Here is a 23924-nt window from a genome sequence, read left to right on the forward strand (position 1 = left end):
TGGCAGATGGAGTATAATGTTGGCAAATGTGATGTTATCCACTTTGGAAGAAATAATAGTAAAATGGACTATTATTTAAATGGTGAAAAATTACAACATGCTACAGTGCAGAGGGACCTGGGGGTCCTTGTGCACGAATCGCAAAAACCCAGTCTGCAGGTGCAGCAGGTGATCAAGAAGGCAAATGGAATGTTGGCCTTTACCGTGAGGGGGATGGAATATAAAAGCAGGGAGGTCTTGCTGCAACTGTACAAGGCACTGGTGAAGATGCAACTAGAGTAGTGTGTGCAATTATGGTCCCCTCATTTGCAAAAGGATATATTGGCCTTAGAGGGAGTACAGAGAAGGTTCACCAGGTTGATACCAGAGATGAGGGGGTTAACTTATGAGGAGAGATTGAGTAGGTTGGGCCTGTACTCGTTGGAGTTTAGAAGGCTGAGGAGTGATCTTATAGAGACATATAAGATAATGAAGGGGCTAGGTTGGGTAGAGGTAGAGAGATTCTTTCCATTTAGAAAGGAAACCAGAACTAGAGGGCACAGCCTCAAAATAAGAGGGGGGGGCGGTGGTCAGTTTAGAACAGAGTTGAGGAGGAAGTTCTTCTGTCAGAGGGTAGTGAATCTCTGGAATTCTTGCCCATTGAAGTGGTGGAGGTTATCTTGTTGAATATGTTTAAGGCATGGGTTGATAGATTTCTGATCGATAAGACAATTAAGGGTTATGGGGAGCAGGCGGGTAAGTGGAACTGATCCACTTCAGATCAGCCCTGATCTTATTGAATGGCGGGGCAGGCTCAAGGGGCTGGATGGCCTACTCCTGTTCCTATTTCTTATGTTCGGATGTAGAAGGCCCAAGAAATCTCAATGTTTATATGAATCTTCAAAGCACTACTTAGATCAAGCGATTAATCTTCCAATTTTTGTTAAATATCTGATTTAAATTTATTGGGAACATAAATATAATCGTTGTAGAAGAAATGCAATGGAGAGAATTCAGTTTAGTTTATAGGTTACTGAATTCATTCTACTTTTATCATTACTTTTACAGACTATTTAAGATACAGTTCATTGGTATTCACATTTTTTGATTTGTGTGTAATAAAACATCTTTTAGTAAATACCCAGATTCTGAATAAACAAAAAAAAATTACTGGTCTCTACTGAGATCTAACACAATATAATTTTTCAGTTTCTGGATCTGGAAGAGACGTGAAGAAATGACAGATAACTCATTACAAGTGTCGAAGAAAAGTGACACAGGTGTAATGATACTATCCTGGGCGTGCAAATGTTCCAGTGAGAACAATGAATGTAAAATGTGCAACCAGTTGCTTATCTGTGCAAGAATCTTGTGAAGTGATTTTTCCTTCTAATTAAAGAAAACTAACAATGCTTTGGCTCACGCTGCACTATTTCAATTTCATGATGTGATTTTGTACTCCTCAAACATTTGAAATGACTTTGTGTAAATTATAGCCTGCATGAGGATTGCACGGGAATCTCTTCCAAGAGAGTTAAAAGGGATGACATGGTGGTGAGCATTGCTGCCTCACAGCACCAGAGCCCCCGGGCAGCACAGTGGCAGTGGTTAGCACTGCTGCCTCACAGCGCCAGGGACCCAGGATGGCACAGTGGCAGTGGTTAGCACTGCTGCTACATTGCGCCAAAGATCAGGGACGGCACGATGGCACAGTGATTAGCACTGCTGTCTCACAGCGCCAGGAACCCGGGTCAGGGCAGCACTGTGGCATAGTGGTTAGCACTGCTGCCTCACAGTGCCAGAGACCAGGGTGGCATGGTGGCAAGCACTGCTGCCTCACAGCACCAGAGGCCCGGGGCGGCACAGTGGTTAGCACTGCTGCCTCATAGTGCCAGGGACCCGGATTCGATTTCTGGCTTGGGTCACTGTTTGTGTGGAGTTTGCACGTTATCCCCGTGTCTGCGTGGATTTCCTCTGGGTGCTCCGGTTTCCTCCCACAGTCTGAAAGATGTGGTTAGGTGCATTGACCCAAACAGATGCCGAAGTGTGGCAGCTAGGGGAATTTCACAGCAACTTTATTCACTGTTAATGTAAGCCTTACTTGTGTCTAATAAATAAACTTTAATTTAACTTTAAGATGGCGCCAGAGTGAGGCAACTTCTTGTAAGCTTTGATTTTGATTTGATTTATTATTGTCACGTGTATTAGCACACAGTAAAAACTATTGTTTCTGGCACACTATACAGACAAAGCATACCGTTCATAGAGGAGGAAATGAGAGTGCATAGAAGGTAGAGTTAAGTTGCAGTCAAGCTTTGCCATGCATACTTTTTAATTTGATTTTTTACTCTTGTTCTAAAATTTCTTCAGAAACATTCTGCACTCTCTCCTTTCCTTCTCTATGAACAGTACACTTTGTCTGTGTAGCGCACAAGAAACAATACTTTTCAGGTCAGGTATACTAATACCTGACAACAATAAATCAAATTGACTAATAGTACTTGCACAGAATCTTCTTAAGTCCTTCTTGTAAAATGCTGAAGCTAAAAAAAAGTTGAGAGGTGACTTGATGGGAAACCATGGTGTGGGCCATCAGAGGCAAATGCTTCACTGGCCCAAGGTTTTGTAATTGGCTAAAAATAGCAAAAATCTAGCAGGGCACAAGAATAGACTGCCTACGTCAGGAGAATTAAAAATTTAGCAGAATTCTAGGTCCTATTGAGCTGAGACAAAATAACTGACTACCAAAGCCAGCATGTTTTTCTTGCTTTAGTCAAGGTTGGCAGTGAGCTGCTAACGAGGTGTTAAGAGTTGAAGTATGAGAAGTCTGATTTTCCTTGGGTGGGCAGCTGGGTTCTTGACATTATTTGTAACTGGGCTGTTCAAACAGCACTGAGATAATGATTTAGATAAACTGACCTCCATAGGTTTTGTCATTTTTTTTCATTCATGGGAAGTGAGTGTCACTGGCTGGGCCAGCATTTATTGCTCATCCAAACCATCCTGAACTGACTGCTTGGAGGGCCATTACAGAAGACATTTAAGAGTCAACCACATTGTTATGGATCTGCAGATGTTTACAGCATAAAACAAGGCTATTCAGTCTATTACGTCTATGCTGGTCAACAAAGATCTGGCTACACTAACGAAACATAGTTCACCACACAAAAACTGTGGCTACAAGAGCAGGTCAGAGGCAAGGAATATTGCGGTGAATAATTCTCCTGACTCCATAAAACCTATTCACCATCTACAAGGCACAAGTCAGGAGTGAAATAGAATACTCTCCACTCGCCTGGATGAGTGCAGCTCCAGCAACACTCAAGAAGCTTGGCTATCCAGGACAAACAGCCTGCTTGATTGACATCACATCTACAAACACCTGCTCCCTCCACCGCACTCAGTAGCAGCAATTCTATTATCTACAAGATGCACTGCAGAAATTCACTATAGACCCTTAGCACCAGCCAAACCCACCACTATTTCCATCTAGAAGAACAAGAGCAATAGATATATGGGAACACCACCAATTGGAAATTCCCCTCCAAGCCACCCATCATCCTGACTTGGAAACATATCACTGTTCCTTCACAGTCACTGGGTAAAATCCTGGAATTCCCTCCCTAACGGCCATAGCACGTGTACTGCAGTGTTTCAAGGCAGCAGCTCACCACCACATTCTCAAGAGTAATAAGTACTGCCAGCAGTACTTATTACTTGAGAAGGTGGTGATGAGTTGCCTTCTTGAAACACTGCAGTATTGAAAAAATTTAAATTTCACCATCTGCCTTGGTGGGGTTTGAACCTGGGTCCCCAGAAGATTAACCTTTGTCTCTGTGTTACTAATCTTTCTTTACTAGTGTATAGAAAGTAGAAATGATTCCTTGGGCAGACAGCATGGTGATATTTGGTATTTTGGCATTATTCCTCATAAGGAGAAGCTACAGAAGGGTCCACACTGATATATTTAAGTATTGGTGTGTGAAACTACGCACAGGGCACAGTTGTTTTGCATAGTCATGTGGAGATTATGCTTCTATTCAGAGTATAATGTTGATGTGCTTTGATATTACTACACAAGACATTTGCATACGTCAAATCAACTTATTAATAATTGTTTTATTCTCCTTTGTCCAATAATGCATGCCAATTCTGGAAAGCACAGAAAGGTTTTTCATTGATGGGATAACATATATGCAGCACCTGCACCTCCTCAACAGGTGCCTGCATTCCCAAATTTCACACTCCTGAGTATTGTCAAAATGCTGTGTTTGTGATGTTAAGCCAGTGACTTTTCCTTACTGCAGCATGCCAAAAAGCATGGGTTGCAATGCCTTCCTTCTCAATGAGGTCACTCTACTTTCAGCTCTAACTCAATTCAACTTAATCCAGTCAATGTGCTCCTCCCAGATTGTCTCAAGCCCCTACGTTTGATTTACAATTGTGCCATTACTCTGGCAAGCTGGTAAGATATCTCAATTCCTTCTCCCATAAGGTACCTGGCTCCTCATCTTTGAATTGGCCCATAGTGAATTAAACAATATCAATATCAACTATCACTTCAAATCATTTCAGAATTTAAAAATGAAGGGGGTTAAAGGATTAGTTAACTTTGACATTTCCAATTACAACTTCAACTACTCGAGTTCTCTGTTGACACACAGCCCCCATTTTGCTGGGGGTGTAGCAAGGAGGCAGGTCCCAAGATCAACATCAGACAAACTAGGGATTGAATCCCACGCTGTTGCACACTTGCTATCTGACCAATTGAGGCAACCAAACCCTTCCATAAGGATTCCAAGTTGCTGCGACATCATGCACTTTTACTAAAGCTATGGCCAGTGATGGTAAAGATGCCTTTCAAGCATCTGGCTGACTAGGAATCTTTCCCATGCTTACTGCCTGCCATTGGCTTATGTTAAAAGGATTAAAAGTTGATACATAACCTGTTGGCTGAAACCTGTATGAACACACACTCCTTGAGCATCAAGTCCTGGCGTGCAACTTGAACTCACAGCTTCGGGCTCAGAGACAGGGATGCTATCCACTGCACAAGACCTCTTCAGCCCAATTATCCTGGTGCGGAGATGCTGGCGTTGGAGTGGGATGGGCACAGAAAGAAGTCTGAGAACATCAGGTTAAAGTCCAACAGGTTCATTTGGAATCACGAGCTTTCGGAGCCCTGCTGCTTCATCAGATGATACTGCCAGAAGACTGGAGAGTGGCAAATGTTGTTCCTCTGTTCAAGAAAGGAAATAGGAATGACCCTGGTAATTATAGGCCGGTTAGTCTTACTTCGGTAGTCGGCAAGTTAATGGAAAAGGTCCTGAGGGATAGGATTTATGACCATTTGGAAAGATGCAGTTTAATCCGGGATAGTCAACACAGATTCGTGGAGGGTAAGTCTTGCCTCACAAATTTGATTGAATTCTTTGAGGAGGTACCTAAGTATGTAGATGAAGTTAGGAGGAGTTGATGTCGTATACGTGGATTTTAGTAAGGCGTTTGATAAGGTTCCCCATGGTAGGCTCATGAAGAAAGTAAGGAGGTGTGGAATAGAAGGAAATTTGGCCGATTGGATAAGTAACTGGCTATCTCACAGAAGACAGTGGTACTGGATGGAAAATTTTCAGATTGGAGACCAGTTACCAGCAGTGTACCACAGGGATCAGTGCTGGGTCTTCTGCTATTTGTGATTTTTATCAATGACTTGGAGCAGGGGGCTGAAAGGTGGGTCAGTAAATTTGCTAATGTCACCAAGATTGGTGGAGTAGTGGATGAGGTGGAGGACTGTTGTAGGCTGCAAAAAGAAATTGATAGGATGCAGTGCTGGGCCGAAAAACGGCAGCTGCAGTTTAACCCTGGTAAGTGCGAGGTGATTCATTTTGGTAGGACAAATTTGAATGTGGATTACAGGGTCAACGGCAGGATTCTGAGGAATGTGGAGGAACAGAGAGATCTTGGGGTTCATATCCACAGATGTCTGAAGGTTGCCACTCAAGTGGATAGAGCCGTGAAGAAGGCTTACAGTGTGTTAGCGTTTATTAACAGGGGGTTTGAGTTTAAGAGCTGTGGAGTTATGCTGCAACAATACAGACCTTGGTGAGAACCACATTTGGAATATTGTGTGCAGTTCTGGTCACTTCACTATAAGGAGGATGTGGAAGCACTGGCGAGAGTGCAGAGATTTACCAGGATGCTGCCTGGTTTGGAGAGTGGGTCTTATGAGGAAAGATTGAGGGAGCTTGGGCTTTTCTCTTTAGAGTGGAGGAGGATGAGAGGTGACTTATTAAAGGTTTATAAGATGATGAGGAGGATAGATAGAATGGACATTCAGAGACTATTTCCTCGGGTGGATGTAGCTGTTACTAAGGGGCATTAACTATAAAGGTTCATATAGAAGGTTCATATTAACTATAAAGGGAGATATAGAAGGGATGTCCGAGGTAGGTTCTTTACTCAGAATGTGGTTGGGCTGTGCAATGCACTACCTGCTGTGATAGTGGAGTTTAGGCTGAGGCACTTTAGAAACTTTCATACGGTTATTGGATAGGCACATGGAGCACACCAGAATGATAGAGAGTGGGATAGCTTGATCTTGGTTTTGGACAAAGCTCAGCACAACATCGAGGGCTGAACGGCCTGTATTGTGCTGTACTGTTTTTTGTTCTATGTGAGTCCAAACAAAAAAAAAATATCGTCAATGTATCTGGTGTACAACGTCGGTTGATGGCCCTGTGCAACGAAAAGGTATTGCTCAAATTTGTGCATGAGGATGTTGGCACATTGAGGTGTGAATTTGGTCCCAACGGCTGTTCCAGATGTAAAATTGGAGATTGGCAGTTGTCGGTGTTGAGTATTGAGGCTGTTGTAGTAATGGCGCCATCGTGGATGACCAGTTGTGAGACGCCACCAAGCTGACGAAACAACGGAACTATGCCACCTGCATGTACACCAAGAACAGGAAACTTGAGAAACTTATAATCACCACCAGCAGCAACCAAGCCTCCCCCAGTTCACCTGGTCCATAGGTGTTGAGTTTCTATAACATGTCCATAGTGTTGTGACAGAAGCTGGGGGTTCTTTGTACAATGGGTTTCAGGATGCCCTCGATGTAGCCAGACAGGTTCTCACAAAGGATCCCGTTGCCTGAAACGATGGGACAGCTGGGTGCGTTGGCCTTGCGCATCTTTGGAAGACAGTAGAGATCCCCAGTGTGGGCAGCACGTGGACTGAGAGAGCACGCAGGGTGCTATGAAGGTCTGGATCAAAGGTCTTGATCAGACTGTTGCGTTGGCGGATGTGTTCTTTGATCAGATCTGCGGGTATCTGTTTGTAGTGTTGTTCAGTTGTAAGGGCAATGCCTTGGCCAGAATCTGTCAAGTTTGAACTCAGCAAAGCTTGGCAGTTAAGCTTCAATCTTCAGCACCTACAGCTCAGGGGCTGCAGCTAATCAAGAAGGCAGCTCAACACCTTCTGAAGGCAACTGCGAATGGGCAATAAATGGTGACCTAGCCTTTGACACCCACATCCCGCAAATTAATAAAAGTAATTGGTACATTTGCCATGGTAACATCACTAACAGAATTCACTTGCCAACCAATCAGCACTTTCCTTTCATGAACTATAAATTGTTGTCCCCTTTACATTTGGTATTCTTGGGAATTGTTCTGATGAGTACAAGATGAAAAGATTTGACAACATACCTTTTTTCAGCCAAAATCAAGTTCTGTACTACTAAGTAATTATTTAAATATAGATAAACTGAGCCATAATAATTTGTTTGGTAAGATCACAAGAGGTCATATGCACTGTGTCCAAGAGGAAAGTGGACAATTCAGACTTGAGTACTTCACAGGGGTGACAATTGTGCAAAATGACAAGGAAGCAGAGGAATCATTAGAAAATTCAGAATTAGAATCAGAAAAACAAGTATATTTAGAAGAAAATAGAATTACCACAAAAACAGCATTAAACCTTGTACCTGGTTAGTCAGACTGTATAATCTTAGACCTAAAACAAAGAACAAAGAAAGTTATAGCGCAGGAACAGGCTCTTCGGCCCTCCAAGCCTGAACTGACCATGCTGCCTGACTGAACTAAAACCCCCTGCCCTTCCAGGGACCATTTCCCTCTGTTCTCATCCTATTCATGTATATGTCATATGTATATGACACCCCTTAAAACTCACTATTGTATCTGCTTCTACTACCCCCCCGGACAGCAAGTTACAGGCTTCCACCACCCTCTGTGCAAAAAAACTTGCATCGGACATCTCCTTTAAACCTCGTCCCTTGCACCTTAAACCTAGGCCCTCTAGTAATTGACTCTTCCACCGTGGGAACAAGTCTCTGCCTATCCACTGTCCATGCCCTTCATAATCTTGTAGACTTCTATCAGGTCACCTCTCAACCTCCGTCGTTCCAATGAGAACGAACCAAGTTTCTCTAACATCTCCTCATAGCTAATGCCCTCCATACCAGGCAACATCCTGGTAAATCTTTCCATACCCTCTCCAAAGCCTCCACATCCTTTTGGTAGTGAGGCAACCAGAATTGAACACGATATTCCAAATGTGGCCGAACTAAACTTCTATAAAGCTGCAACATGACTTGCCAATTTTTAAACTCAACGCCCCAGCAATGAAGACAAGCTTGCCGCATGCCTTCCTGACTACCTTCTCCACCTGTGTTGCCACTTTTAGTGGCCTGTATACCTCTACACCCAGATCCCTCTGCCTATGAATACTCTTAAGGGTCTGCCATTTATTGTATATTTCCCATCTGTATTAGACCTTCCAAAATGTTTTAACTCACATTTGTCCAGATTGAACTCCATCTGTCATCTATCCACCCAAGTCTCCAACCTGATTTTCTTTGGGTAACAGTCATGTAATATTTAGCACAATGATAGATGTCTGGTTTGACCCCATTGTGCGATGGTTCTGATATCATCCACATCAGGAAAGAAAAATTTCTGACCCAGTTCCATATCTTTTGTTCCAGGAGAAGAACCAGGCATATTGAGAAACAATGTCAAAGTTGGTGAAGTTACACACAGGATTACATCCATGTTCTAGGGCATAAACTCTGGTCCTCACTGCAGAACCTGGACAATGAGTATGAAAGGGTCAATCAAACCAGGATGAAGTATGTTGGGACCACTTGCGTCCTGGGCTTCTTCAGTTACTCTGAAGGCCTGTTAGGAACCCTAGAAGTGCTCAGCAGGTGGGGCTCTGGCAAACAAGACCTCAGTCGCAAAACAGGCCATCTGGAATATCTCAATGGCTGTTCCAGCTAATGAAGGCCATAGCAGAATTAAGTTTCCAAAACAATTTGGTGTCCTTGCCATTGGTTCGAGGTTTTGTTCCATCAAGACACATGTGGAAGGTGGTCTGCAATGGTTTCTCCTCACTGAAAGATGTCATGCATCAGTATCTTTCTTTCCAAGCACAACTCTGAAACCCTTCAGTAATCAAGAAATGACAATGGAAGCATGATTATGTTGCTTGGAAGGGGCAGACAGAAAAGTAGAGTTGAGGCTACAGTCAGATTAACCATATTTTTATCAAATGGTGGACGAAGCTCGAGGAGTCGACTGACCTACTCCTGGTCCTAATTCAAATATTTGTATATATGTTTGTACACAACAGAACTAGCATGCTATAGACAGAACTAAAAGCCCCACAAGCAACAGATTAGGTCAAAATTCTCCAGTCCTTCCATATATTGTGAATAGTGGTGGATAATTAAACAAGGTAGGCAAAAATGCCATGAACATCCCCATTCCCAATGATGGTGAAGCCCAGCAAGAGTAAAAAAGACAGTATTTACTGCCAACTTCAGCAACAAGTGTTAAATGGATGATCCCATCTCAGCCTTTTCCTGAGGTTACAGCTATCAGTTTTCAGCTAATTGCATCACTTTATTTGGTATCACGAAATTGCTGAGGGCACTGGGCACAGCAAACAAAGCAAAAAGCTACAACAACATTCCGGGCGTAACATTAAAGCCTTGTACTCCAGAAGAAGCCTTGCTGCTAGCTAACCTGTACTAGTACAGTTTTAATAGATTTGGTCTCCTTATCTACAAAAGGGCATACTTACCATAGACAGCATAGCAAGTTTGCCATACTGATTCCTAGGATTAAAAGGGACTGATAAAGTAAACGTAGACCAAATGTTTCCTCTTATGGGGCAATTTAAAGCAACAGAACACAGGTATAGCTTGTGAGGTGGTAGATTTAAAACTGAGATGTGGAGGAACGACTTCTCGCAGAGGGTGTGAATTTGAGGATCTCACTGCCCCATAGTGTGGTGGAGTCTGAATTGTTGAATGGTTTCAAGAGAGTGATAGATATATTTCTAATGAAAAATGTGAAAGAGGGATATTGGGAACAGATGGGGAATTGGATTTGAGATTAGGGAGAGATCAGCCATGTTCTGATTGAATGGTGGAGCAGGCTTGAGGGCTGAATTTGCCTATTTCTGCTACTAATTCTTATGTTTCTTTAGGATGGGGTCGTATGAGGACAGATTGTGTAGACTGGGCCTATATTAATTGCAATCTAGAAGAATGAGAGGGGATTTAATTGAAACATATAAAAATCCTGACAGGGTTGGATAGATTGGATGCAGGAATTCAGTTTCATCTGGCAAGGGAACCTAGAATGGGGGAATCACAGTTTCAGGAAAAGGGGTACTTAGCTAAGAAGAAAATTCTTCACTCAGAGGGTGGTGAACCTGTGGAATTCCCTACCATAGAAAGCTGTGGAGACCAAGTCAATGAATAATGGTGCAGCAGGCTCAAAAGGGTCGAATGGCCTACTCCTGCTAGGATTTTATGCTTCTAACACTGATGTTTACCAATAGGCTAGGGTCCTCCACAGCCTAAAAAGGAAAGTGATTGCTGGAGTGCAATCATCTCAACCCCAGAACATCCCTGCAGGTATTTCTCAGTGTGGTGTCTTAGGCCCAATCACTTTCGGCTGCTTTAATGACCTTCCTTTCATCACAAGGTCTAAAGTGAAGATGCTTGCTGATGATTGCAATGTTCATTTGCAACTCCTCAGATGATGAAACTTCAATGTCTACATGAAGAAAGATGTGGACATCATCAGGTTTGGACTAATAAGTGGTAAATAAAAAATGAACTACACTAGTGGCAAGCAATGACCATCATTGAACAAGAGCCTATCCACCTCCAATTAGCATCCAACAGCATTAACACCTTGGAGATCATCCCTGACCAGAAACCAGATCAGCCATATAAATAGCATGGCTACAAAAGTAGTTCAGAGACTGGTTATTCTTCAATAAGGGATTCACCTTTGACTCTCCAGAGCCTGTCCACCATCTATAAAGACAAATGTTAGGCGCATGGTAGAACATGCTACTTGTCTGAATAAGTTTCAAAAACACTCAAGGAGCTCAACACCAATCCAAGACAAAGTAACCTATCCACAAGCTTAAACAATCACTCAGGTAAGTGGGGTATTGTGAGAACAATGAGTACCATCTCCAAATAAATTGCAATAAATTGTCAAGGCTTCTTTGGCAGCACCTACCAAAGGGTTGTTACAATCCCAGCTGATGTTACAACTGAACAGTCAGATTCCAGAACTGAACCCTGGCTCAATAGACCAGAACTTGGAGACGTGAATGAACAAAATCATGGGACTGCCCATCAACAAAAATAAAACATTTCTTCAATGCAGAATGATCAACTGGAAGGAATGCAGAGATTCACCAGGCTGCTCCTGGGATGGAAAATTTAAGTTATGAAGAGAGGTTGGTTAGTCTTGGGCTGATTTCATTGGGGTAGAGAAGACTTAAGGGTGACCTGATATACAAGATTATATGGAGCATGGACAGAGTGGATAGGGAGCAGCTGTTCCCCTAAAGCTGAAGAGTCAGTTACGAGTGGGCATAACTTCAAGATGAGGGGTGGGAGGTTTAAGGGGATGTGAGGAAAAACATTTCTGACCCAGAGAGCGGTGACATCTGGAATGCGCTGCCTGGGAGGGTGGTAGAAGCGGGTTGCCTTACATCCTTTAAAATGAAGATCAAAATTACATAATATAATGTGAGTTCAGGCTTGAATGATCAAGACATAAATCTGACATTTATGGACCTGGTGTGTATTCTGTTTTATAAAACGTATCTAGTGCAATTTGTAAAGTTAATGCTAAGGGAAGTAGTTGAAGCAGCCAGTAGTTGAAGCTCTGATGAAGGGTCACCCAGACTCAAGTGGAACATGGAATGCTTTGATGAAGCATTCCATTCCATAGAGCATTCAGCTTTGACATCTAGGGCCCGATTTTACCATTTTTGTTCTAAGTGCTGAATCTGAGCGTAATGCAGACCCAATTTAGAAATCTGCTTTCAGGTGCGCCCATATGCCCTCTGCCTGAAAAAAAATCACCAGTCCCATTCACGCTGTGAGCGAGGCTCAGTGCAGCTGAACCAACCACAGCTCTGAACTGCGCATGCACAGTTAGAAACAAAATTGAAGAGGGCACCTGTCACATTGCTCCCAGGCCGGATTGCACACCTGCAAGTGCTCACTTGCTTTCCCCTCAATGCTAACAAGCAAACTGCATGGAACTTGCTGGAACGCTCTGTCAAACTGCCTGCAGCTGATCTGCTCCATAAAAAACTCCAGAGTGGACAGGCAGGCAGTACAGGACAATGTGTGCACGACCAGCCCCCCAGTTTTCTGAGGACGACTTGGGGAGGCTGCTCAGCAAAGGTGAGGCAGGACATCCTCTTTCTCCCAGGAAGACATCCGTACAGCAAGGGTGAGTGCTGAACCCTATTTAGTATGTTCCCCCATATCTCCCCCGATCCTCCTATTCCCAGCACCTTGCGTGCTTCCAGCTCCTTACCCCCAAGCACCTCCTTCCTTTCCTCCAATGAGCCCCATTGTGTGTGCCCTCTAAGGGTCACCACCTGATTCTCTGCATGAGTCACGCCACCATTTATTTCATGGTTCCTTCTGTCTCCAGAAGACCGAGCACAACACTCGTGAGAGGGCGAAAACAGGGGGTGGTGACCCAGACCTCCAGGTCCTCACCCCGTTTGAGGAGCGGGCGTTGGAGCTCATCAGAGAAGACGAGACGTGGGCTGACAGTGGCAGCATGGTCGGTCTGCTGTCCAGACGTGAGCACCTGTCATTCCTACACTCATTTTGAGGCAACATCTTGGGGCACGAGTTTTGGTGCAAGGAACAAGGTGTAAAGGAGATGTACGAGGCATTTTATTTGCAAAGATAGGATGGTAGGTGCCTGGAACTTACTGGCCGGGGAGGTCATGGAAGCAGAAACTATAGGGACATTTAAGGGGCATCTCTACAGCTATCTGCATGGGATGGGAATAGAAGCATATGGCCCCCAGAAGGATAGGGGCAAACAAATCAGATAGGCAGCCTGGTCACTACAGGGTTGGAGGGCCGAAGGGCCTGTTCCTGTGATGTAATTGTCTGGGTTCAGTGTCCTATGTTCAAGGGAGCCATGTGATTCATGTGCTCGGAGTCCTCTCCCTCCCTTGCATTTAACCTCGTGCCGTGTTTCAGGGACAGATCCTGATGCCTCAGGGCCTTCTGGACCGCAGACCCCAGCTACAGCTCCCATCCATCCTGAGAACGATAGCTCAGATGAGTCCTTGGAGGAAATGGGTGAAGGGACCTCCAAGGGCGGCACCTTTCATCAGTCAGCTTGTACCTCACAACTCACTGTCGCAGAAACAGACAGGTAGATGGGTCCAGTTAGTGTTGAGGCTTCTGGGTCACAATCTGGTGAGCATGACACATCTGCTGACGTACATCGGGTGGAGGAGGAAATGTCCGAGGCCTCTGGCACGCAGGGGCTTGCTGGAGGCAAGGACTCAGCTGGCCCCAGGCCTCTGAGATCATTTCTCCCTCAGCTGCTGGAGATGCAGAATGCAGGGGAGGCTAATGGCCACACTGGACCAACTGCGAGGCTGCTGGGAGGAGTCCCAAAGCTTTCAGGCGGACCAGTTATTGCCTGTCAAGCGTGCTTCCAATGCCAACACTGTGAGGGTGGCGTCTGCAGTAGAAAACCTGGGGCAGGGGATCCTCACCATGGGTGGCAGGCTCCAAGCAATGGCCGAGTCACAGCAGGCCACAGCGGAGGGACTGAGCAGGCTTTGAGATTTTGCGGCCCATGGCTGAGCGGCTCAAGAGCTTACAGGAGATCCAGCGAGACAGCACTGAGACACAGCGGGCAATGGCAGCAACGCTTGAGAAGGGGGCCCAGTCTCAGAGGGCCATGGCTGAGGGCTTGCAGAGCTTGGCCCACTCTCAGAGGGCCAAGGCTGAGGGCTTACAGAGCATGGCCCAGTCTCAGAGGGCACTTGGTGCAGCCATTGAGAGATGGCCCACGACACAGGTGGTCCTCCAGGACTGGCAGTGCCAGGTGATGCCAGAGCTTCTGGAGCTCACTGCAGAAGCACCAGTGTCCCATGGAGTGACCCAGGGGCCAAAAGGAACCCCAAGGGAGGAGGAAAGGTTTGAGCCCACGCCGGGACCTTCCAGCCAGGAGACTGTGGCAACACCTTCTGACTCCCCCCTTCCTGACCATGGGGCATCTCAGGGACAGCGGGATGAAGAAGGTGTCATGGAAACGTCCCAGACATCTGGAAGCTGCCCAGGGCGCTCAAGGTCCAGGACTTCCAGAGGACGCCCGCCACGTGCATCACAGGCCACGGGACGAGGTCGGCAGCTGGCCTCCTCCACCTCTGATGTACATTTTGGGGAGTCACTGAGGTGTAGTGCTAGGCTGCGTAAGGTAGGAAGTTGTAGTTGCACTGAGATGACACGGAAAGGGCTACACTAGTTAGAAACAACTGTAAGCGCCTTAATGTTTTCTTTTCACAAGTTTTTGTGTTTCACCAGCTTTATCTGAATGCCTTTATTGTAAATAAATGTTTTTTCTCCACAACCATCTGCAAATTGGTTGTCTCGAGTAGGATTCCTGCTCCATTGACAATCACCCAATGGATGCCTTATGGTGATATCAATTTGGGTGGCCCCTCAATGCAGTGTCACTGAGAAAAGGAAGCCATTGGTCTCTCGTACCCCATGAGTGATGACTTCTCGCCCTCCAACCCACCCATCCCAGGGCCCGTATGGGGGCTTTGGATCCCTTACCCACTAGACAAGCATGGGCCCAGCTGCTAGCATGCATGTGGATCCAAACCCACAATCACCATACCCTAGTGGCTAAACTACCTGGTTATCAGAGCCTCCCTAGCCACCCTCGCATACCACAGCTGAGATGCCAGCCCTCAACCACCAGGCTGGTGTTCCAAGGTGTTCTCATCCTCCTCTTATTGGTCATCCTCCACATCCTCTTCCTCCTCCAAGAGGTCACCTCGCTGCAGAGCCAGATTGTACAAGGCACAGCAACCACCACAATGCAAGAGGAGATCAGGGGGTTATACTGGAGCGCCCCTCTAGATCAGTCTCGGCACCCTCTAGATCAGTCTCGGCACCGGAATCGCATCTCGAGGAGCCCAATGCAACTCTCTACTGTTGCACGGGTGGCTACATGGGCCTCATTTTTGCGGGTCTCCGCACAGGCATCATGAACCATGTCCAAAGCGGGTAATCCATATCACCCAGGAGTCACCCCCGCAACCTGGATTCCTCCTCAAATGCTTGCGGGATGTCCGAGCTCCTTACAATGAAACTGTCATGCATGCTGTCTGGATGTCTGGCGCAAACGTGCATGATGATCATATTGTAGTCACACGATATGTACATTCAGGGAGTGGAACCCCTTCCTATTAACAAATTGTTGTCGATTCTGTAGGGGGGCTCTGAGCGCAACATGGGTGCAGTTGACCGCCCCCTGCACATTCGGCATCCTCGCAACTGCAGCGAACCCTGCAGCCTGGGCTTCCTGATGGGCCTGGTCCCGGTTGAATTTGATGTACTGCCCAGCCCGGGCATACAGGGCTTCACTGACCTGCTTGACACACGTGCGGACTGAAGATTGGGAGATGTCACAGACATCTCCACTTGGGCTCCAGAAGGCGCCAGTTGCATAAAAGTTCAGAGCAGCCATCAATCTGACAGCCACTGAGAGCGAATGACACCCCCCCTCCTTCCGCCCCTAGGCGCCAGGTCCTGTAACAGGTTGAATAAGTGTCGCACATTATCCTTTCGGAGTCAGAGACATCGGTGGCACACAGTGTCCAACATCTCCTCGAAGAACACTCATACAAGGAACTGCCGAGGTCTCTGCTCCCTCCTTCTCCAATGCCCCCACTCTAAGTGAATGACGACCACCTCCTGCCTCTGATAGTCGTCTCCCTCCTGGGCCCGCAATTCTTCCTCCAGTTCCTCCTCCTCAGCTCCAGCAGCAGCCAAAGAATAGCAAGATCAATTGGTTACATTGCAAAAGCCATCTCATCACTCTGAAAGGTGGGTCTGGGGTGGAGATGAACAAATGTGGAAGTCATGCAATGCTGCTTGCCCCTAGCACATCGACAATCACAGCCCCCTCATGCCCCCTAATCCGCCCAGCCACATGCTCCACACAATCACAGTTCTTGATAAAGTTGAGAGGCTGCAGCAGTGTCATTTGCAAGGGCTTTGTGCAAATCCTTTAGCTTGAAGTGAGCTAAGATGCTAGGATCCAGCAGTACTGCAAAACCCGAGGTCAGTGCTGAGACCCGCGTCCGTGTTGCAAAACATCAGAGATTGTGCACTGCAACTGCCCCCACTGTCCGCTACCCGCCGCGCACCCCCCACACACTCACATAGCCGCCACCGACCCGAGGCAGAAAATAGCCACAACAGGACACCGTGAGTAGAACATAGAAAGAACATAAGAACATAAGAACATAAGAAATAGGGGCAGGAGTAGGCCATCTGGCCCTTCGAGCCTGCCCCGCCATTCAATAAGATCATGGCTGATCTGTCGTGGCTCAGTTCCACTTTCCCGCCCTCTCCCCATAACCCTTAATCCCCTCTCTTATCAAAAACCCATCAACCCGCTTCTTAAAAATATTTAGCGAGGCAGCCTCCACCACTTCAACGGGCAGAGAATTCCAGAGATTCACCACCCTTTGAGTGAAGAAGTTCCTCCTCAACTCCGTTCTGAACCGCCCCCCCTTTATCTTGAGGCTGTGCCCCCTAGTCCTACTGTCTTTTTTGAGCGGGAAGAGTCTTTCCACCTCTATCCTATCCATCCCATTCATCATCTTATACGTCTCAATGAGATCTCCCCTCATTCTTCTAAACTCTAACGAGTACAAGCCTAGTTTATTCAGCCTCTCCTCATAGCTCAACCCCCTCAACTCCGGTATCAGCCTAGTAAACCTCCTCTGCACTCCCTCCAAGGCCAAAATATCCTTGCGCAGGTGCGGCGCCCAAAACTGCACACAGTACTCCAGCTGCGGCCTCACCAATGCCCTATACAGCTGCAGCAAGACCTCCCTACTTTTATATTCAATCCCCCTTGCTATGAAGGCCAGCATCCCATTCGCCTTCCTGACCACCTGCTGCACCTGCAGGCTGGGTTTTTGCGACTCATGCACAAGGACCCCGAGGTCCCTCTGCACCGTCGCCTGCTGCAGTTTTTCGCCCCGTAAGTAATAGTCCTTCCTACCATTCTTCCTACCAAAGTGGACCACCTCACACTTGCCAACATTAAATTCCATTTGCCATTTCCTGGCCCATTCGCCCAGCCTATCTAGATCCTTCTGCAGACTCTCCACACCCTCCGCACAATTTGCCTTTCCCCCAATCTTGGTGTCATCAGCAAATTTCGACACCCTACACTCGGTTCCCTCCTCCAGATCATCTATATAAATGGTAAATAGCTGAGGCCCCAGCACCGACCCCTGGGGCACCCCACTAGTCACCAACCGCCAATCCGAATAGCACCCATTGACCCCCACTCTCTGCCTCCTATTTGACAACCAATCCTCTATCCACGCTAACACCCTACCCCCAACTCCATGTCCTCTGACCTTCTGCAGTAACCTCTTGTGAGGTACCTTATCAAACGCCTTCTGAAAATCCAGAAAGACCACATCCACCGGCTCTCCTCTATCCACCGCCCTAGACACATCCTCATAGAACTCCAGTAAATTTGTCAGACACGACTTCCCTTTAATGAAACCGTGTTGCGTCTGCCCTATCAAGCAATTCCCTTCAAGATGCCTCGCAATTTCCTCCTTAATGACGGATTCTAACATTTTACCTACCACAGACGTTAAACTAACCGGCCTGTAATTCCCCGCCTTTTGCCTGGCACCCTTCTTAAACAACGGCGTAACATTAGCCGTTTTCCAATCCTCCGGCACTTCCCCGGAATCCAGCGACGTCTGGAAAATAACCACCAAGGCATCCACTATCACCTCCGCCATTTCTTTCAGAACCCTCGGATGCATTCCATCCGGTCCTGGGGACTTGTCCACAATCAGCCCCTCCAGTCTGTCGCGCACCACCTCTCTAGTAACAGTAATGTCATTAAGACCCTCCAGTCCTACCACCTTTCCATCGCTAACACCCGGCAAATTATTCACGTCCTCCTCCGTGAAGACAGAAACAAAAAAGTTATTCAAGACCTTAGCCATATCCCCATCCCCTACCACTAGGTCCCCTTTCTCATCCGCTAAGGGACCAACGTTCACCCTAGCCAGCCTCTTCCTTTTTATATATTTATAAAAACTCTTGCTATCCTTTTTTATATTAAGCGCTAGCCCAGCTTCATAGCTTCTTCTACCCTCCTTTATCAACTTTTTTGTCAATCTTTGTTGACATTTAAACCTTTCCCAATCCTCTTCTCGCCCACTGCTCTTAGCTACTCTAAATTCCTCCGCTTTTAATTTAACACTTTCCTTCACCTCCTTCGTTATCCACGGCTTATTACCTCTCTTCCTACTGTCCTTTTTAACCATCGGAATAAATTTCTGCTGAGCACCAAGAAAGATCTCCTTAAAGATCCTCCACTGCTCCTCAGCAGACCTACCTTCCAACGCGCTCCCCCAGTCCACATTCGCCAATTCTTCTCTCATCCTACCATACTCCCCTCTATTCAAACAAAGGACACGTGTCCGGGAACCCACTTTCTCCTCCTCCATCTGCAACAGAAACTCCACCATACAATGATCACTCTCTCAGAAAAAAAATGACAACACAAACAGGCCCTTCGGCCCACAAGTTGCGTTGATCATATCCCTACCTACTAGGCTTACCTATAACCCTCAATCCTATTAAGTCCCATGTACTCATCCAGAAGTCTCTTAAAAGACCCTATCGAATTTGCCTCCACCACCACCGACGGCAGCCGATTCCACTCACCCACCACCCTCTGAGTGAAAAACTTACCCCTGACATCTCCTCTGTACCTACTCCCCAGCACCTTAAACCTGTGTCCTCTCACAGCGACCATTTCAGCCCTGGGAAAAAGCCTCTGAGAATCCACCCGATCAATACCTCTCAACATCTTATACACCTCTATCAGGTCACTTCTCATCCTTCGTCTCTCCAAGGAGAAAAGACCAAGATCCCTCAACCTATCCTCATAAGGCATGCCACCCAATCCAGGCAACATTATTGTAAATCTCCTCTGCACCCTTTCAATAGCTTCCACATCCCTCCTGTAATGAGGCGACCAGAACTGAGCATAGTACTCCAAGTGGGGTCTGACTCGGGTCTTATAAAGCTGCAGCATTATCTCCCAACTCCTAAACTCAATCCTTTGATTGATGAAGGCCTGTACACCATATGCCTTCTTAACCACATCCTCTACCTGCGAGGCTGATTTAAGAGTCCTATGGACCCGGACCCCAAGGTCCTTCTGGTCCTCTACACTGCTAAGAGTCTTATCCTTGAGATTATACTCCTTGAGATTATACTCCTTGAGATTATACTCCTTGAGATTATACTCCTGACCAAAGAGGTGGATGGGGGTAAGGCAGTGGACGTGGTGTATATGGATTTTAGTAAGGCGTTTGATAAGGTTCACCATAGTAGGCTTCTGCAGAAAATGCAGATGTATGGGATTGGGGGTGATCTAGGGAATTGGATCAGGAATTGGCTAGCGGATAGGAGACAGAGGGTGGTGGTTGATGGTAAATATTCATCATGGAGTTCGGTTACGAGTGGTGTGCCTCAGGGATCTGTTTTGGGGCCACTGCTGTTTGTAATTTTTATTAATGATCTGGATGAGGGTATAGCTGGGTGGATTAGTAAATTTGCTGATGACACCAAAGTCGGAGGTGTGGTAGATAGTGAGGAAGGGTGTCATAGTTTGCAGGAAGACTTAGACAGGTTGCAGAGCTGGGCCGAGAGGTGGCGGATGGAGTTTAATGCGGAGAAGTGTGAGGTGATTCACTTTGGTAGGAATAACAGATGTGTTGAGTATAGGGCTAACGGGAGGACTTTGAATAGTGTGGATGAGCAGAGGGATCTAGGTGTATGTGTACAGAGATCCCTGAAAGTTGGGAATCAAGTAGATAAGGTTGTTAAGAAGGCATACGGTGTCTTGGCGTTTATTGGTAGGGGGATTGAATTTAGGAGGCGCAGCGTTATGTTGCAACTGTACACAACTCTGGTGCGGCCGCACTTGGAGTACTGTGTGCAGTTCTGGTCCCCACATTACAGGAAGGATGTGGAGGCTTTGGAGAGGGTGCAGAAGAGGTTTACCAGGATGTTGCCTGGTATGGAGGGGAGGTCCTATGAGGAGAGACTGAGGGATTTGGGGTTGTTTTCGCTGGAAAGAAGGCGGCTAAGAGGGGATCTTATTGAAACATATAAGATGATTAGAGGTTTAGATAGGGTGGATAGTGATAGCCTTTTTCCTCTGATGGAGAAATCTAGCACGAGGGGGCATGGCTTTAAATTAAGGGGGGGTAGTTATAGGACGGATGTCAGGGGTAGGTTCTTTACCGAGAGGGTGGTGAGGGATTGGAATGCCCTGCCTGCTGCAGTTGTAAATGCGCCTAGTTTGGGGGCGTTTAAGAGATCCGTGGATAGGTTTATGGACGAAAAGGGATTGGTTTAGGTTAGTGGGTCATTGTTTTTTTAACTGGTCGGCGCAACATCGTGGGCCGAAGGGCCTGTTCTGCGCTGTAATGTTCTATGTTCATCCCATTTGACCTGCCAAAATGGACCACTACACATTTATCTGGGTTGAAGTCCACCTGAGTAGCGGAGAGCTGTCGGATGCCATGCACTTACCTCTTCGCCAACCCTCACTGAAGTGCCCGATTCAGGCTTTTATTTAGCAGGTCCATTAGGGCACGGTTCTGGATTGGTAAAGGGGGAAATGCTGATAAAGTTGGGTGGGCAGTTCATTAATTCAACTGAAATGCATGCAAATGCATTTAAATCGCCGTTGCACCCATTTTGGGCGCGAAGTGGATTGCCACCATTCCTAGGTTTTGTTAAAATGATTATCTGTGCAGCCGCGGGTGCGGATCGCGTTAATGGCCTCACACCAGACTTTATCACGTTTTCGCGCCTGTTTAAAATTGGGCCCCTAGACTTGCAATGTTGGCTCTACTCTCTCTCCACAGATGCTGTCAGACCTGCTGAGATTTTCCAATGTCTCTGTTTTGTTCCTGGTGAATCTCCTCTGCACCATTTCTAGCGCAATCACATACTTGACTTTGTCCTCAAGATAGAGGCGAGGAGGATATTTTTCTCTGGAAGTTGTTGGCTTTTGGAATTCTCTTTCACAGAGAACAGTGGAAACCAAGTCATTGAATTTATTTTGCCCAAGTTAAATTTTAATCGATAAGGGAGTTCAGCATTGTGTGGGGAAGACACGGGAAGAGCGGGATATTGGAAGAGAAACCACAATCAGATCAACCATTATCTTATGGACTGACTTAATGTCCAAATAATCAACAGCTGCTTCTACTTTTTTTATGTTATTTATCTTAAAAGAATATAATTAAAAGTTAAAATTTAATCAGAAGCAGCATTAATTTATAATTGATTCATACAAGCAGAAAGTTCAGAATTCTAGTCAGCAAGAATTAACTGTCATTTAAATACAACGAACAATTAACTCACCCTACCTCTTAGTTAGATTTCTAAGTATCATTCTGCAAATATTAATAAAAGCAAAAATAAACATCTAAGTTGATGTCCTAATGCAGGCCATGCCATTTAAAAGCAACTCCCATTCTGTCAGCTGAACAAGTACCAGCAATAACAGTAGAACGTTTTATTAAAATGGATTAACAGGAGTGTTTGCCACAATTCTAAGTGCAAACAAAATCAGTGGTCTAAAAATGGTTAAAATTTATTCGGAAGTCAGTGAAGCAGTTTTGGAATGTTAGTGCAAAGAACACAATAATTGGAATGCTTCCTCCTGTGCCATAAACCTCATGATCATGAAAGCTGTAATTTCAGAGAAAACATTTGGACAATACTACGTGTGGCACTAAAATAAAAACAAAATACTGGGGATACCGGAAATCTGATTTAAAACAGAAAATGCTGGAAAAGCACAGCAGGTCTGGCAGAATCTGTGGACATGATGTGGGAATGCCTGTGGAAACAGTTAACATTTTGAACTGTACGATACTTATTCAGATGCTGCCATACATGCTGAGTATTTTCACCATGTTCTGTTTTAGTACTGTGTGTGGCATCTGTTTGGTTAAGTAAATATGAGCATTATTGGTTCTGATCCCAACCTTTGGTTAACCACGTGGGTTAGTCAAAACAAAGAATCTTTAAATGAAACGTAACCAGATTTCCATTTTAAGACCCTCAAAGAATATATAATTTCAGAAGGGCCATTGTCCTGAAAGCAATTGTTTGATTAGCAATTTTTGATATCGTCATTTCCTTTGATTTTTCAGTTGACGTTTTATTACCTTTAGAAAGCAATTTTCGAAATTTTTGCGTGGTAGCTAGCTGCTGCTCAGTATCATCAGAGAAAAGCATCTGTACCATTTCCCTTGAGATCACACCCTCCTGAATTGAAAATACAATAAGATATAAATAGCATCATTTCTTTGTAACAATCCATCAATTCATAAATATTTAACAGGAATGCAATTATGATACAAAAGCAAAATACTGCAGACTTTAAAAAGTTGAAATAAGCAAAAAATACTGAAAGACTGGGAAGATTTGGCAGCATCTGTGAAGAGAAACAAAATTACATTTCAAATCCATAAGGCCCTTCTTCAGAATTAAAGAAGGGGAGAAATGTGATGAAGTTTACACTGTACTGTGAGCTGCATCTGCACGCTCACTTTCAGTGACTGATGCACAAGGACCCCAAGGTCTCATTGAATATCCATCTCTTTCAATTTACATCCATTCAAGAATAATCTGTCTGGCTATTATTGTTACTAAAATTGTGGACATGCTGGCATTTGACTAGGGTGGGCACAGTAAGAAGTCTCACAACACCAGATTAAAGTCCAACAGCTTTATTTGGCATCACGAGTTTTTGGAGCTCTGCTCCTTCATCAGGTGATCATATTAACCTGGGGTTGTGAGACTTGTTATCGTGCTACCAAAGTGGATACCCTCACATTTACCCATATTATACTGCATCTGACATGCAGATGCTCACACACACAGTCTGTCCAAATCACACTGAAGCACCTCTGCATCCTCCTCACAGTTCATCCTTCCACCCAACTTTGTATCATCTGCAAATCTGGAGATAATGCATTCAGTTCCCTCTTCCCAATCATTAATATGTTATGTGAAAAGTTGGGGTCCTAGCACAAAGCCCTACAGAACCCCACTAGTCACTGACTGCCAATCAGAAAAAGACCCATTTATGCCAACTCTGCTTTCTAACTGCTAACCAGATTTCTATATTTGAAAGTCTAAATAAACCATACGCATTGGTTCTCCTCAGTCAATTCTACTGGTTACATTCTCAAAAATTCCAATAGATTCGTCAAGTACCACTTCCCTTTTGTAAGTCCATGCT

General features: G+C 45.5%; 1 protein-coding gene across 6 annotated transcripts in view; it reads right to left on the reverse strand.

Annotated features, from left to right (window-relative positions):
* The window catches only part of LOC145357985 (importin subunit alpha-7), a 153793-nt gene that overhangs the window by 83935 nt on the left and 45934 nt on the right, over positions 1 to 23924 (reverse strand). For all 6 annotated transcript variants that reach the window (XR_013889409.1, XR_013889408.1, XM_080211637.1 and 3 more), the window contains exon 4: positions 22846 to 22945. Coding sequence is in view for 4 of the 6 variants with exons in the window: in XM_080211637.1 (XP_080067763.1) it covers positions 22846 to 22945 (100 nt within the window). In the remaining 2 variants the exon portion in view is untranslated. The remainder of the gene's footprint in view (positions 1 to 22845; positions 22946 to 23924) is intronic.

Source organism: Carcharhinus amblyrhynchos, chromosome 24 (genome assembly GCF_965287045.1).
Source record: "Carcharhinus amblyrhynchos chromosome 24, sCarAmb.v2.hapA, whole genome shotgun sequence".
Lineage (NCBI taxonomy): Eukaryota > Metazoa > Chordata > Chondrichthyes > Carcharhiniformes > Carcharhinidae > Carcharhinus > Carcharhinus amblyrhynchos.